Genomic DNA, 14,264 nt, shown 5'->3' on the forward strand with positions numbered 1-14,264 from the left:
GACCTGAACGAACCAAACTTCAACAGAGTAGGACGAGGGTTTCTTGCAAACGGTCTGTGTGAATGTGAGGCTCTCCGGAGCAATCGGGGGGGGGGGGAAGAAATGGAGTGTGTGAAAGAAACTTTTCTTGGCGGAGTTGCTCTTCTCGAGACCAATGTCATCCCCGCTTCGCCACCTCCGAATTTCCAATCGCTGATAGGGACTTTCATTTTGCTTGGCGGTTCCTTTCGGTAGAGAAATCCGGGATAATTACTGCAATTCAATCCAGGATTAACGCCGCCCGCGTGTCCTCTCTTTCAAAACAGAACCGGATTTAGATTCAACTGGGGAAGAAGGGGAAACCTTCAGACGCCGGGCCAAAAAAATCAGGAGTAGAAGGAAAAAGCAACCCACCCCCTAGAACAGGGTCTTCAAACTTGGCCCTTTTATGACTTGTGGACTTCAACTCCTCAGCTTTGCTGGCTGAGGAATTCTGGGAGTTGAAGTCCACAAGTCATAAAAGGGCCAAGTTTGAAGACCCCTGCCCTAGAACGTGAGAACCGGCTTTGACTCCCGAGTTCCCAGGGAGGTAACAGTTTCCGCGGGCCGGGGGTACAAAGCAAATTACACCACCACCACCACCCCATCGCGCCGGCGCAGACGGCTCCAGAGTCCCGATTTAAATCAGGTTCATATGCATACCACGGGCTCGTTGGCCAATAGTTGCGTAGTAAAGTCCCACCTCGGGTTACGTGCTACCGCGGAGGTACCCGCCCCTCTTACTCCGCCTCGCTCGGTCTTCTGGGTTAGGGAGGGGGGGTATATCCCGGCGTGCACCGGGATTGGATTTTTTTTAATTAAATAGAGGTGGCAGATCCTTCTCTTCCCCCCCCCTCGCCCGACGCCCGTCTTTCCTTTTGATTTGGTCCTTCTGCTCCCTGCCACCCACCCACCCACCCACCCCGCTTCCTTTCCCGTCCCGGGATGTCCTCGCCTTCCCCTTCTTCTTCCTTCCTGGGCCCGAGGTCGACGGATCGCCCTAAAGTGCCTCGAACTCGGGCGGCCACTTGGAGTCACGGGGAGACCCTGGATTTCCTCGCCTTGTGGGGCGAGGAATCCATCCAGGCGCAGCTCAACCGGTGCCACCGGAATGCCGACGTCTACCAGTGGATCTCGGAGCGCATGGCCGAGAAGGGCTATTTCCGCGACGAGGATCAATGCCGGACGAAAGGCAAAGACCTCAAGAAAAGTTACAAGCAAGCCAAGCTGCAAGACGGCGTCGCCCGACAGCGCTGCCGCTTCTTTCGCGAACTCGACGCCATCCTGGGCGGCGGCGGCGGCGGAGGCAGCGCCCGTGGCGGCGGGGACGGCGCTCCGTGGTGCCAGGTGGTCGTCAAGGAGGAAAGCGATCCGGAGCTCGATCCGGATCCGCAGCCCCCGGAGGACGAGTACGCCTGGACCCAGGCCTCCGTCACCGACGGCAGCGATCTGGAGCCGCCCGGCGAGCCTGCCGGCGCCCCCGCCTGTTCGTCGTCCTCTTCTCAAACGGCTGTCGGGGCCGTGATCTATGCGGAGCCCTCCATCCTCCACCGTCAGTTGGCCGGTGGCCTGATCAAGGAGGAGAAGAGCCCCCCACGTGAAGAGGCCGACCCCCGCGGGGGAGGCGAGGCAGCAGATGGGGCTTACCTCTACCCTGCTCAGGAAAAGTCTCCAGGGGAGATCCCTGGCAGATCCAGGGTGGTGGAGAAGCCTCTGCTCCAACAGGAGACCCCTGAACATCTGGATGCCCCCTGGAGAACCGGGCTAAAGCGAAGAGGTGAGTAGAAAAGGGAGCAGTACAATCCCGGGTATGGGGGAGAGGGAAATCCAGACCGGTTTATCCAGACATCAGAGAATGAATGGATTTCAGGGTCAGCAACTCCTTCATCTCTGATCTCCTTAAAGGTAAAGGTAAAGGTTCCCCCGCACATGCGTGCCAGTCGTTTCCGACTCTAGGGGCCGGTGCTCATCTCCGTTTCAAAGCCGAAGAGCCAGCGCTTGTCCGAGGACGTCTCCGTGGTCATGTGGCCGGCATGACTAGACGCCAAAGGCGCACGGAACGCTGTTACCTTCCCACCGTAGTGGTCCCTATTTTTCTACTTGCATTTTTACGTGCTTTCGAACTGCTAGGTTGGCAGAAGCTGGGATGAGCAACAGGCACTCACTCTGCTACACGGCACTCGGGATTCGACCTGCCAAACTACCGACCTTCTGATCGACTAGCTCAGTGTCCTAACCCACTGAGCCACGTCCCCTTGAGTTCAGTGGAACTGATTTCCCCCTAGATGTGAGCTTAGAATTGGAACCCACTAACCTCAATTTCCTGATCTGCTCAGATTAGTATCTCTAATTTCCAACAAGTTCTGCTGGTTTGCTGGGTTTCCCAGTTAAAAGTTTCAGATGCTCACTGTCGGAGATAAGCAAGCGAATTGCTGTTTAAAAGCCTGATCGAACTGTTTCACCATTACTTTTGTCACGTTTGGGCTAGAATGCTAACAATGTCTTCTCTTGGGTCTGATTTGTAGTTGACTGAATGGCCAAATAGTTTGATGCTTTATTCCCCTTAGGGGATGCGGTGGCTCAGTGGGTTAGGACACTGATCTTGTCGATCAGAAGGTCAGCAGTTTGGTGGTTTGAATCCCAAGTGCCACGTAGCAGAGTGAGCGCCTGTTAGTCCCAACTTCTGCCAACCTAGCAGTTCGAAAGCACGTAAAAATGCAAGTAGGAAAATAGGGACCACTACGGTGGGAAGGTAACAGCGTTCCGTGCGCCTTTGGCGTCTACTCATGCCAGCCACATGACCACGGAGACGTCCTCGGACAAGCGCTGGCTCTTCGGCTTTGAAACGGAGATGAGCACCGGCCCCTAGAGTTGGAAATGACTAGCACGCATGTGCGGGCGAACCTTTACCTTTTATTCCCCTTAAGGGAGGTCTTCACGCAGAAAACCCGGTCTCCACGCAGAAAACCCTGCCTACACCATTTCAGATAAATGGCTATCCAGTCTCTTCTTAAAAATTTCCAGTGTTGGAGCAACTTCTAGAGCCAAGTCGTTCCACTGATTAATTGTTCTAACTGTCAGGAAATTTCTCCTTTGTTCTAGGTTGCTTCTCTCCTTGATTAGTTTCCATCCATTGCTTCTTGTCCTGCCTTCGGGGCGCTTTGGAGAATAGCTTGACTCCCTCTTCTTTGTGGCAGCCCCTGAGATACTGGAACACTGCTACGTCCTTCTCTTCATTAAACTAGACATCCCCAATTCCTGCAACCTTTACATTTGTTGTACATTGAATTTTAATGTGCCATGTTTAACATTTTATGGTGGCATGTTGGGACCGACAGGAAAGGATAATAGGAACTGATACAGGTAGTCCTTGACTTAACAACAGTTCAACAGACCTTTCAAAGTTACAACGGCACTGGAAAAGTGATTTATGACCATCTTTCACACTTACGACCGATACGCCATCCCCATGTGATCACATGATCAAAATTCAGGCACGTGGCAACTGGCTCATACTTAGGACGGTTGCAGTGTTCCCGGGGTCATGTGATCGCCTTTTGCAACCTTCTAACAAGCAAAGTCAGTGGGGAAACCTGATTCACGTAACATCCCCGTTACTAATTTAACAACTGCAGTGGTTCACTTAACAAACATGACGAGAAAAGTCATAAAATGGGACAAAACCTGCTTAACAAATTTCTCACCTAGCCAGATAAATTTTGGGCTCAATTGTGGTCGTAAGTCGAGGACTACCTGTCCTTAAACTCAGTGTCCTTTTCCTATTGCTTTTTTCCAATGATACTCCCTCCTGTATTGTGGGTTTTGTTTTTGTTTTTTTTGCCCCAGACATTTAATATTCACTGTATTATATGGGTTTTAGGGATATTTTTTTTCTCTTTTGATGTTTCTACATCAGAGTTCCTTGTGGAGGTTACGGATCTCCCCTCTTGATTCTTTGAATCTCACTTTGTCTATGTGAATCGGGTGTCAAACTCAATTTCACTGAGGGCTGCATCGGCATTGCGGTTGCCCTCAGGGGGCCGGGTGGGTGTGGCCTGGGTGGGCGTGGCTAGAGTGCGTATGGCCTACTGGGTGGGCATGGCCAGCTCTACATCGTTCGCATCAAGGCTGCCTATGGGGGCCTGGGCAGGAGTGGGACAGATCTGGGGGTCTCTGGCAGGAGGAGGGTCTCTGGGCCAGGGCCAAGGCAGTGGGGGCCGTTCCCTCACTGTTTCCAGGATGGCTTCGCGGGCTGCATGAAACCACTTTGCGGGCCGGATCTGGCCCCCGGGCCTTGTGTTTGACATGTCTGATGTGAATGATGAAAGAACATGCTGCTTTATTGGTGTGTGTATGTCAGAGGCTGGTTCTCCTGTCTGAAGAGCTCCGGTCTTCATAGCTTTGGTCTTCATCTCTGCCACTTGAGTAATATCATCTCATTCCTCCCTTCCACCAGCTTTTTCCAGGCCACGGAGTCTGCTGAGTACGCGTGAGAAGTTGGCTCAGCTCCGGAACAGGCGGAAGAGACCCTGGGATGACAAATTTGACGAGCTGGTGCGGGATATCCGGACACATTTCAGAGAGAGAGAAAAGATATTTCAAGGGCTGTGGGAAGAAGAGAAAGCCCAACGGGAGAAAGACCGGCAACTTTGGGGAGCTGAGATGGCTTGGATTCGGCAAATGTGGAACAAGAGCCAGAAGGAGAAGGGAGCAGGGGAAGAAGACAAGGAGATGAATGGGCCTGGGCACGTAAAGGAAGAGAATCGAAACAGAGATGTCTGCAAAGACGCGGAAGAGGGATCTTGTAAAGAGAGCCGGGTTCAGGAACCTCTGCTGCTAAAGGTTGCCCATGCTTTAGAGCAGCCTTTTGTATCTCATTAGCTTAAATCTCTTCCTGTGGAGGTTATTTGGGGGGAGTGGGGTGGGGAAAGAGACTATGTATTTACCCCTAAATGTCTTATGAAGATTCTTGGTCATCCAGGTCGTAGTTATCCCAAAGATGCTTTTTCACGAGGCAACTGGACTTGTTTTTTCTTTGAAGACGTTTCGCTTCTCATCCAAGAAGCTTCTTCAGCTCTTGACTGGATGGTGGGGAACGGAAGGATTTATACTCCTTGCAGACAGCTGGCCGTTTGCATTCTTTTAGAGAGTCACTGAGGCCACTGGAGGTTTACCTGTGTCATCAGGGTCACCTGAGTGGTGCAAATGGGTGTGGAGCCTTCTTGGAACTGCTGAAAGGACTGTGTTGTAGACTGGAGATAGATGATGTCGGGTCCCTCCCCCTCTGTGGAGAGAGGGCTGTTCAGTTTTGACCTAGATGGCCCCTTGGACCCCTCTTTCAAGCCAGCAGTCCTCTCTGTCCAAAATGTGGACTTTGCTGTCTTCGAAAGAGTGGCCTTTGTCTTTTAGATGCAGATCGGACTGCTGACTCTTGTCCTGATGGGTTTGTTCTCCCATGTTTTGCCATGCGTTCACAAAGTGGTTGTTTTGTTTCCCCAATGTACAGATCTGCTCGCTGCGTTGTACTGCATATACCACGTTGCTCAGTTTGTGTGGGGGTGTTCTATCCTTTGGGTGGACAAGCTTCTGCCTTAGTGTATTCGTGGGTTTGAAGTGTACGCGTATGTTGTGTTGGTTGAAGATCCTCCTGAGCTGTTCCGATATTCCTGCAACGTATGGAATGACTACGTTGCTTCATTTATGGTTTTCTTTGTCTGTTACGGTCTGCTGGGTTTTTTGGGGGGATTTGATGAATGCCCACTTGAGATCGCCACATGTTCTGAGGGCTTCCTTGATACATTTTATTCTTTTTCTTTCCCATCTTTGCTAGTAGGCAGACCTTCAGCTCGGTGGTGTAGGGTTATAATAATAATAATAAGTTGGAAGGGACCTTGGAGGTCATCTGGTCCAACCCCCTGCTCAGGCAGGAAACCCTATACCATTTCAGGCAAATGGTTGTCCAGTCTCTTCTTAAAAACTTCCAGTGTTGGAGCATTCACCGCTTCTGGAGGCAGGTTGTTCCACTGGTTAATTGTTCTAACTGTCAGGAAGTTTCTCCTTAGTTCTAGGTTGCTTCTCTCCTTGACTATTTTCCATCCGTTGCTTCTTGTCCTGCTTTCAGGTGCTTTGGAGAATAGCTTGACTCCCTCTTCTTTGTGGCAGCCCCTGAAATATTGCAACACTGCTATCATGTCACCCCTCACCCTTCTCTTCGTTAAACTACACATACCCAATTCCAGCAACCGTTCCTTATATATTTTAGCCTCCAGTCCCCTGATCATCTTTGTTGCTCTTCTCTGTACCCTTTCTAGAGTCTTGACATCTTTTTTACATCGTGGTGACCAAAACTGGATGCAGTATTCCAGGTGTGGCCTTACCAAAGCATTGTAAAGTGGTATTAGTACTTCACTTGATCTTGATTCTATCCCTCTTGTTAATGCAGCCTAGCACTGTGTTGGCTTTTTTGGCAGCTGCAGCACACTGCTGGCTCATATTGAAGTGATTGTCTACTAGGGCTCCGAGATCCCTCTCACAGTTGCTACTATTGAGCAAGGCACCACCTATACTATACCTGTGCATTTGATTTTTCCTGCCTAAATGTAGATAATTGATAACTCCCATTTTGTGCTCCAGTGGGGTGGTGAGAATCAAAATGTAAAATATTGATCCGTGTGGGGGGTGTTCTGTAAACTTCAGTGTTAAGGCTTCTGTCAGAATCCATTTATATCATATTCATAAATGTATGTTTAAAACAATATTCCATGGATCCCGAGGAGGAAGGAACGAATGAGGATTCAGCCAGCCTTAGGCATTTCAAAGATTCAGAGAAGCCTTTTGAACTGGGGGAACAAAAGGGAGGGCTAGGATAGGAGGCATCTGGCTTGTGTCTCCTTTTGAAGGAAAAGAGCAATAACCATAAAATCCAAAGTTCCTTTTCCCACGAAAGGGATGACACGAGGTAAATGATGGGAAGCTGACCAAATGGGGTTAGGGAAGGGGGGTTGAACAGGGAACTCTTTATAAGGTTTCAATTTGTAGAACAATATTAGATCCTGTCTTGTATTCCCACAGCCAAGCATGTCATAGTAAAGATTTCTTTTTGGACTAGAATTGGCTCCAAGAGTTTTGTCTTACTAAGACGTGGTTTGGGGTGGGTCCTGACAGCTTCTGTCTTCCTTAATGTGTACTGCAGAGTCCAGGAAGGGCAGACTACTTTCCTTAACATCTTCCCCGGCGAATTTGATGTATCTGTCCACAGAGTCGATGTGTTTGGTGAATGCTTCCAATTCCTATGTTTTGATCTTGACCCAAGTATCGTCCACGTAAGGGTGGAATTCCTTTGAAGGGGTTTAGGGCTTTGGTTTCTACCTTTTCCATGTAGAGATTGGCCGCAATGGGAGATACAGGTGAACCCATGGCGCAGCTGTGTTTCTGTCTGTAGAAACCCTACTTATTTATCCCTACTTTATTATTTTTTATAAACTCAAGAATATATATAACTTTCTTTCTCCTGTTTTTTTCCCACGACAACCCTGTGAGGTGGGTTGGACTGAGTGTGTGTGTGTGTGTGTGTTTGGATTCTGTATCCTGGCATTCAAGCCAAATTAATGGCTTTTATGGCACAATCTCACACTCTCTCACCCTTCCATAGTAACCCTTACGGCAGGATTAACTTCTCTCTAAAAATTATTTTAGCCTTCAACTCCTTGGCAGTTTTAAGCTAGCCTGCTACTGTCTGTGTTTCTCAACCTTTAGGCTTAACGGGCTGATCAATCAGTGAACATCTTTGCATAGATTTGAAAATGAACAGGATAGCACAGGTAGTTCTCGATTTATAACAGTTCATTTAGCAATTGTTAAAAGTTACAACACCGGGCAGTTGTTCAGTGAGCCTCTCCTCATTTTACAGCTTCTTTTTTTGCCATAGTTGTTAAGTGAAACATGCCCTCATTAAGCAAATTCAGCCTCCCCCATGGACTGCGTGTCAGAAGCCAACTGGGAAGGTCACACATGGTGATCGTGTGACCTTGGGATGCTGCGACCATTCTAAATATGTACTGGGTGCCAAGCAGCTGAATTTTGATCACGTGACCTCAGGGATGCTTGTAAGCCTGAAGACGGGTTGCAAGTGATAAGGAAGTGCAGAGTACCTCTTGAGCTAACAAGAGCTTGCACAGAAAAAGAGGATATTGAGAGTAGTCTGGTTTACGCAGCAACCACACAGATACACTGAGGTGTGTAAAAGGGTTTTACTTGTGGAATAATACAATAGCACAGTCCAAGAAAAAATCAGTCCAGGTCATACACGAGTAAAGAGATGATAGCAAATAACAATAGTCCAAGGATTATCCAATACAGAGTCTTCTTACCAGTCCGTAAGTCAAAACACAGTTCTTCAGGTTTAGCAAACAGTAGCAAACCCACAAACCACAATAATCAGCAAGTAACAGCAAACGTAACAGAGAGAATAACAGAGAAAGAAGTTATGTCTCTAGCTCCCTCTTATGGCCATTGGAAAAACAGCGTTGGCCAATCATCACACATTTAAAGTGATACAATACAGTTTCTATTACAACAATACAATCATAGTTTATATATATTGCCAACCCAACCAGTTAGGCCATAGTCATCTACCTAACAGCAAGTCCCTTCTTTTTCCGTGCCATTGTAACATGGGACAGTCGCTAATGAATAGTTGTAAGTAGAGGACTACCTGAATGCCAAAAAGCTGAATATTCTGATCTTTTCCTCTCGATCAGAGTGGATGAGTGGGTAGGGAAACGGTGGATCTCCAGATGGGACAGTAATGGATCTCCTCTTGGCCGTGACTATTGACCGGGGCTAACGAGTCCAGCAACTTTTTGAAGCTATAGCTTCCTTCCCTGAAACTTGCTGTTCCCTCCTGTTTTCTGGAAAAGGTTGCTAAGTATCCATTATTATTTGAAGAGGACGCTGGGATGTACCAAAACAGATCTCAATAGGTATAGGGTAAATTCTTCTTTCCCCTGCAACCTGACACTTCCCTCTTTCTCCTCAGTCCTGGCTGGAATCTCATGGTCGTAAATTCGGACACTTTATAGGTGGCAAGTGGCTGCAACCAGAGGGACGAGAGACCAGCACACTCAAGAATCCTACCACAGGTAAAGATGGCGAATGAACAAGGGAGGGTGACTTGTGGGTGGCTTCGTATATTCTGCATTTCTGCTGGCTAGCGAATTCGGGGAATTGAAATCCACCTCATTTAAACTGGCTAAGCTTGAGAAACGGTGGTCTAGTGTTTTATATGCTTCTGCTCCGAAAACTCAATTTCTCCGAGGCTTGAAAAGTATGTTCTCTGTGTTGCTTGTAATGCCATGAAATTGTTGATAAATTGGGGCTAAAGAGATGCCGTAGGCCATTCACGTGGCCTTTACTTTCTTCCAAGTCCCAAAATGGCAGTGATTGCTGCTAATTTCTCCCTCCCCTTCACAGAAAAGGCGGATGCTATTCCTTAAAACGATAGCAAATCCTGCTTTCCAAAATTGCTAAGAAAATTTCTGAACCTTTCAATCAATCCGTGGTGGCGCAGGGGTTAGAATGCAGTCTTGCAGGCTGACTCTGCCCACTGCCAGGAGTTCAATCCTGACCGGCTCAAGGTTGACTCAGCCTTCCATCCTTCCCAGGTCGGTAAAATGAGGACCCAGATCGTTGGGGGCCATAGGCTGACTCTGTAAACTGCTCAGAGAGGGATGTAAAGTACTGTGAAGTAGTATATAAATGCTAAGTGCTATTGTTATTTCAGGGTAGACTTTGCAGGAGGGGAAAAAAAAACACCTTTTTCCCCACCCTCTCCTTTAGGGGAACCACTGGCCACCACAATCCAAGGCAAGCAAGAAGATGTGAACAAAGCTGTTCGTGTTGCTAAAGTAGCCTATGAAAGTTGGAGCCTAATTCCCAGCCATGTTCGAGCCCGACACCTTTACAAGTAAGTGGCGGTCACAAGAGGGTAATCTTGGCGACTTACATATGGCCCTCTACTTACGACCACAATTGCGCCCCCAATGTTCTGCTGCTAAACGAGGCAGCTGTTTAGCTTTCTTCTCTTTTTATTGGTTTATAATATGAAACACAAAAATACAAAAGCAAATAGGAAAAATAAGGGAGGGAAAAGGGAAAAGAAGAGTGTAGAAAAGAAGAGAGAGAAGAAAAAAAAGAGGCATTGACTTCCGACCCTTTGGTGCGATAGACTAAGACAGTAACATCAAACCTCAACTTTTTACTTTTACATAACAGCATAAACTGAAGGGGCGTGGTGGCTCACTGGGTTAGGACGCTGAGCTTGTCGATCAGAAGGTCGGCAATTTGGCGGGTCGAATCCCGAGTGCCGCGTAACAGTGAGCGCCTGTTACCCGTCCCAGCTTCTGCCAACCTAGCAGTTCGAAAGCACGTAAAAATGCAAGTAGAAAAATAGGGACCACTACGGTGGGAAGGTAACAGCGTTCCGTGCGCCTTTGGTGTCTAGTCATGCCGGCCACATGAGCACGGAGACGTCCTCGGACAAGCGCTGGCTCTTCGGCTTTGAAACGGAGATGAGCACCGGCCCCTAGAGTTGGAAACGACTAGCACGCATGTGCGGGGGAACCTTTACCTTTACCTTTAACAGCATAAACTAGCCATTTCTATAACAACAAATCTAATCGATAAAACCCAAAATCAAAGTTTCCTTTTTTTCCACCCCAAGCACAAAGTCCAGAAGCAGTTTTCAAGTACAGGTAGGTAGTCCTCGACTTACAATAGTTCATTTAGTGACCATTCAAAGTTACGGCAGTCCCTTTTTCACAGTTACGAACTTTGCAGCATCCCCATCATCATGTGATCAAAATTCAGATGCTTGGCTCCTGGTTCATATTTATGACCGTTGCTGTGTCCCAGGGTCATGTGATCACCCCCGGCGACCTTCTGCCTAGCAAAATCATTGGGGAAGCCTGATTCACTTAACAAGCATGTTACTAACTCATTAACTGTGGTGATTCACTTAACAGCTGTGGCAGGAAAGATTGTTAAATGGGGCAAAATTCACTTAACTATCTCACTTAGCAACAGAAACCTTGGGCTCAATTGTAGTCATAAGTCAAGGACTATCTATACCAGGGGTAGGCAACCTCAGCTCTTTTATGACTCATGGACTTCAACTCCCAGAATTCCTGAGCCAGCATGGCTCAGCTTGGAAACCTCTGTCTTTCCCCTCAGCATAGCTGACTCAGGAATTCTGGGAGTTGAAGTCCATGAGTCATAAAAAAGCCGAGGTTGCCTACCCCTGATCTATACACTAGACTTGCTATTTTAACATGTCTAGCTTGGACCATCCAGAAACACCACTGTTTAATTTTTTTCCCCCAGGTTTCATTGGAAACCAGAGTTCTAAGTGATCTTTAGTAGAATTCTTGAAGTGCAGCTTCTAAGAGTTTTGAAAGAAGCTATGCCACGGTATAGCATCCACCGTATAGTTCAGTGTTTTTCAAATTTGGCAACTTTTAAGATGTGTGGATTTCAACACCCAGAATTTCCCTAGCCTAGGGGTCCCCAATCCCTGGGCCGCAGCCAATTACTGGGCCATGAGCCATTCGGAACCAGACCATAGAAGCTCGTCTGCCACTCATGTAAAGGGAGCTGCGTGTGCACGTGCTTGCTGGCTGCTTGCGCGGAACCGTTCTCCATCCTGCCCCACTGGTCCGTAAAGCTGGAAAGGTTGAGGAACTCTGGCCTTGTTGTTGTTAGCTGCGAAGTCGTGTCCGACACATTGCGACCCCATGGACAACGTTCCTCCAGGCCTTCCTGTCCTCTACCATCTTCTGGAGTCCCTTTAAGCTCACGCCTACTGCTTCAGTGACTCCATCCAGCCACCTCATTCTCTGTCATCCCCTTCTTCTATTGCCCTCAACCTTTCCCAGCATTAGGCTATTCTCCAGTGAATCCTTCCTTCTCATTAGGTGGCCAAAGTATTTGAGTTTCAACTTCAGGATCTGGCCTTCTAAAGAGCAGTCAGGGTTGATCTCCTCTAGGACTGACCGGTTTGATCTCCTTGCAGTCCAAGGCACTCGCAGGAGTCTTCTCCAGCACCATAGTTCAAAGGCCTCAATTCTTTGGCGCTCAGCCTTTCTTATGGTCCAACTTTCACAGCCATACATTGCAACTGGGAAGACCATAGCCTTGACTATGCGCACTTTTGTTGACAGGGTGATGTCTCTGCTTTTTAGTGTGCTGTCTAGATTTGCCATGGCTTTCCTCCCCAGGAGCAAGCGTCTTTTAATTTCTTGGCTACAGTCCCCATCTGCAGTGATCTTGGAGCCCAGGAAAATAAAATCTGTCACTACCTCCATTTCTTCCCCATCTATTTGCCAGGTATTGAGAGGGCCGGATGCCATGATCTTGGTTTTCTTAATGTTAAGTTTCAACCCAAAACTCTGGCCTAGCCAAACAGAATTGAAGTCCACACATCTTAAAGTTGGCATAGCTGAAGATCCTCTGCCTGGGCATTCTCCAAATAAATGTATTTCATCTTCCAGAATTTTAATTAAAAGCCATAGTACCTGGGGAATTCTGGGAGTTGGAATTCATATGCCTGGAAGTCACCTGGTTTACCAGCAGCATCCACAGGTAATTCTTGACTTGTGATCATGGATGACGGTCATAAGTTGTGCCTGTCGTTAAGCAAGTCAACCTGTGATCGTGCCTGATTTTACAACCTTTTTAGTGGTGGGTGTTAAGCAAACACAGTGATCGCTAAATGAACATCGCGGTCATTAAGTGAGTCCACTATCCGCAAAGGAAACCAGAAATGAACGCCAATTTCTGGCCAGAAAAAAAGTGACTTGTGATCACATGATTGCAGGATAATACAAATGTGGGCCACTTGCTGAGTGTCCAAAATGTGATTACGGAACCGTGGAGTGGGGCTCATTGTCAGAAATTAAAATCTGGGTTGTAATCACCGCAGATGGGGACTGTAGCCAAGAAATTAAAAGACCCTTGCTCCTCGGGAGGAAAGCAATGGCAAATCCAGACAGCACACTAAAAAGCAGAGACATCACCCTGCCAACAAAAGTGTGTATAGTCAAGGCTATGGTCTTCCCACTTGCAATGTATGGCTGTGAAAGTTGGACCATAAGAAAGGCTGAGCACCAAAGAATTGAGGCCTTTGAGCTATGGTGCTGGAGAAGACTCCTGCGAGTCCCTTGGACTGCAAGGCGATCAAACCAGTCAGTCCTAGAGGAGATCAACCCTGACTGCTCTTTAGAAGGTCAGATCCTGAAGCTGAAACTCAAATACTTTGGCCACCTAATGAGAAGGAAGGACTCACTGGAGAAGAGCCTCATGCTGGGAAAGGTTGAGGGCAAGAGAAGAAGGGGACGACAGAGAATGAGGTGGCTGGATGGAGTCACTGAAGCAGTAGGTGTGAGCTTAAAGGGACTCCAGAAGATGGTAGAGGACAGGAAGGCCTGGAGGAACGTTGTCCATGGGGTCGCGATGGGTCGGACACGACTTTGCAGCTAACAACAACAACAACAAAGTAGCCCTGTCGAGGTCTGCTGTTCCTTTGAACGGTTGTAAACAGCTTGTCGTAAGTCGAGGACCGCCTGTAGAAGAGTTGGTTTCTTTCTTAATGTACTATAGCCTACTCCTCTCAGCTGGAAGTGCAGCGTGCAGCCGTTCAGTCCAGCTGTGCTTTCTCTGAAGTTGCCTCTTCCCACAGTGTCGCCAGGACCATCCAGAAACATCAGCGGCTGCTCAGCCTTCTGGAGAGTCTTGACAGTGGAAACCTAATCCGGGAAAGCCAAGAAGCTGATCTCCCTTTGGTTGTCCGGCACTTCTACCACTATGCAGGATGGGCCCAGCTGATGGAGGAACAGATGGCCAACTGGCAACCACTTGGTAAGCTGGAAAGACTGGAATCTTAGCCCGGAAAAAGCACCCAGGCTCCTCTTTATTCAGGTTTCCCTAGCGCAGGGGTAGGCAACCTCGGCTCTTTTATGACTCATGGACTTCAACTCCCAGAATTCCTGAGTCAGCTGCCCTGCCCTAGCGTGAAGTTTATCTGCCCCCCCTCTAAGCACTGTCCACCAGACCAGGGATCTGATTGGGGAATTCTGGGAGTTGAAATCCACAAGTCTTTAAAATCGCCAGGTTTGGAGACCGCCGCCCTAGAGCAGTGTGAAAATGGTTGATACGTTCCCTTTTGTGTTCCGTGTAGTTTGTTACGAGTTCAC

At 48.1% G+C, this 14,264-nt stretch overlaps 1 protein-coding gene across 4 annotated transcripts in view; it reads left to right on the plus strand.

Moving 5' to 3' along the window:
- Positions 1-963: 963 nt before the first annotated feature.
- Positions 964-14,264, plus strand: part of LOC308677514 (aldehyde dehydrogenase family 16 member A1-like) — a gene marked incomplete at its 5' end in the record, with an annotated part of 56,545 nt that continues 43,244 nt past the window's right edge. For all 4 annotated transcript variants that reach the window (XM_081343975.1, XM_081343977.1, XM_081343976.1 and 1 more), the window contains 5 exons: positions 964-1,795; positions 4,475-4,860; positions 9,056-9,158; positions 9,856-9,982; positions 13,751-13,929. In XM_081343975.1, the coding sequence (XP_081200101.1) occupies positions 964-1,795; positions 4,475-4,860; positions 9,056-9,158; positions 9,856-9,982; positions 13,751-13,929 (1,627 nt within the window). The remainder of the gene's footprint in view (positions 1,796-4,474; positions 4,861-9,055; positions 9,159-9,855; positions 9,983-13,750; positions 13,930-14,264) is intronic.

Source organism: Vipera berus, assembly GCF_964194415.1.
Source record: "Vipera berus genome assembly, chromosome: Z".
Taxonomy (NCBI): Eukaryota; Metazoa; Chordata; class Lepidosauria; order Squamata; family Viperidae; genus Vipera; species Vipera berus.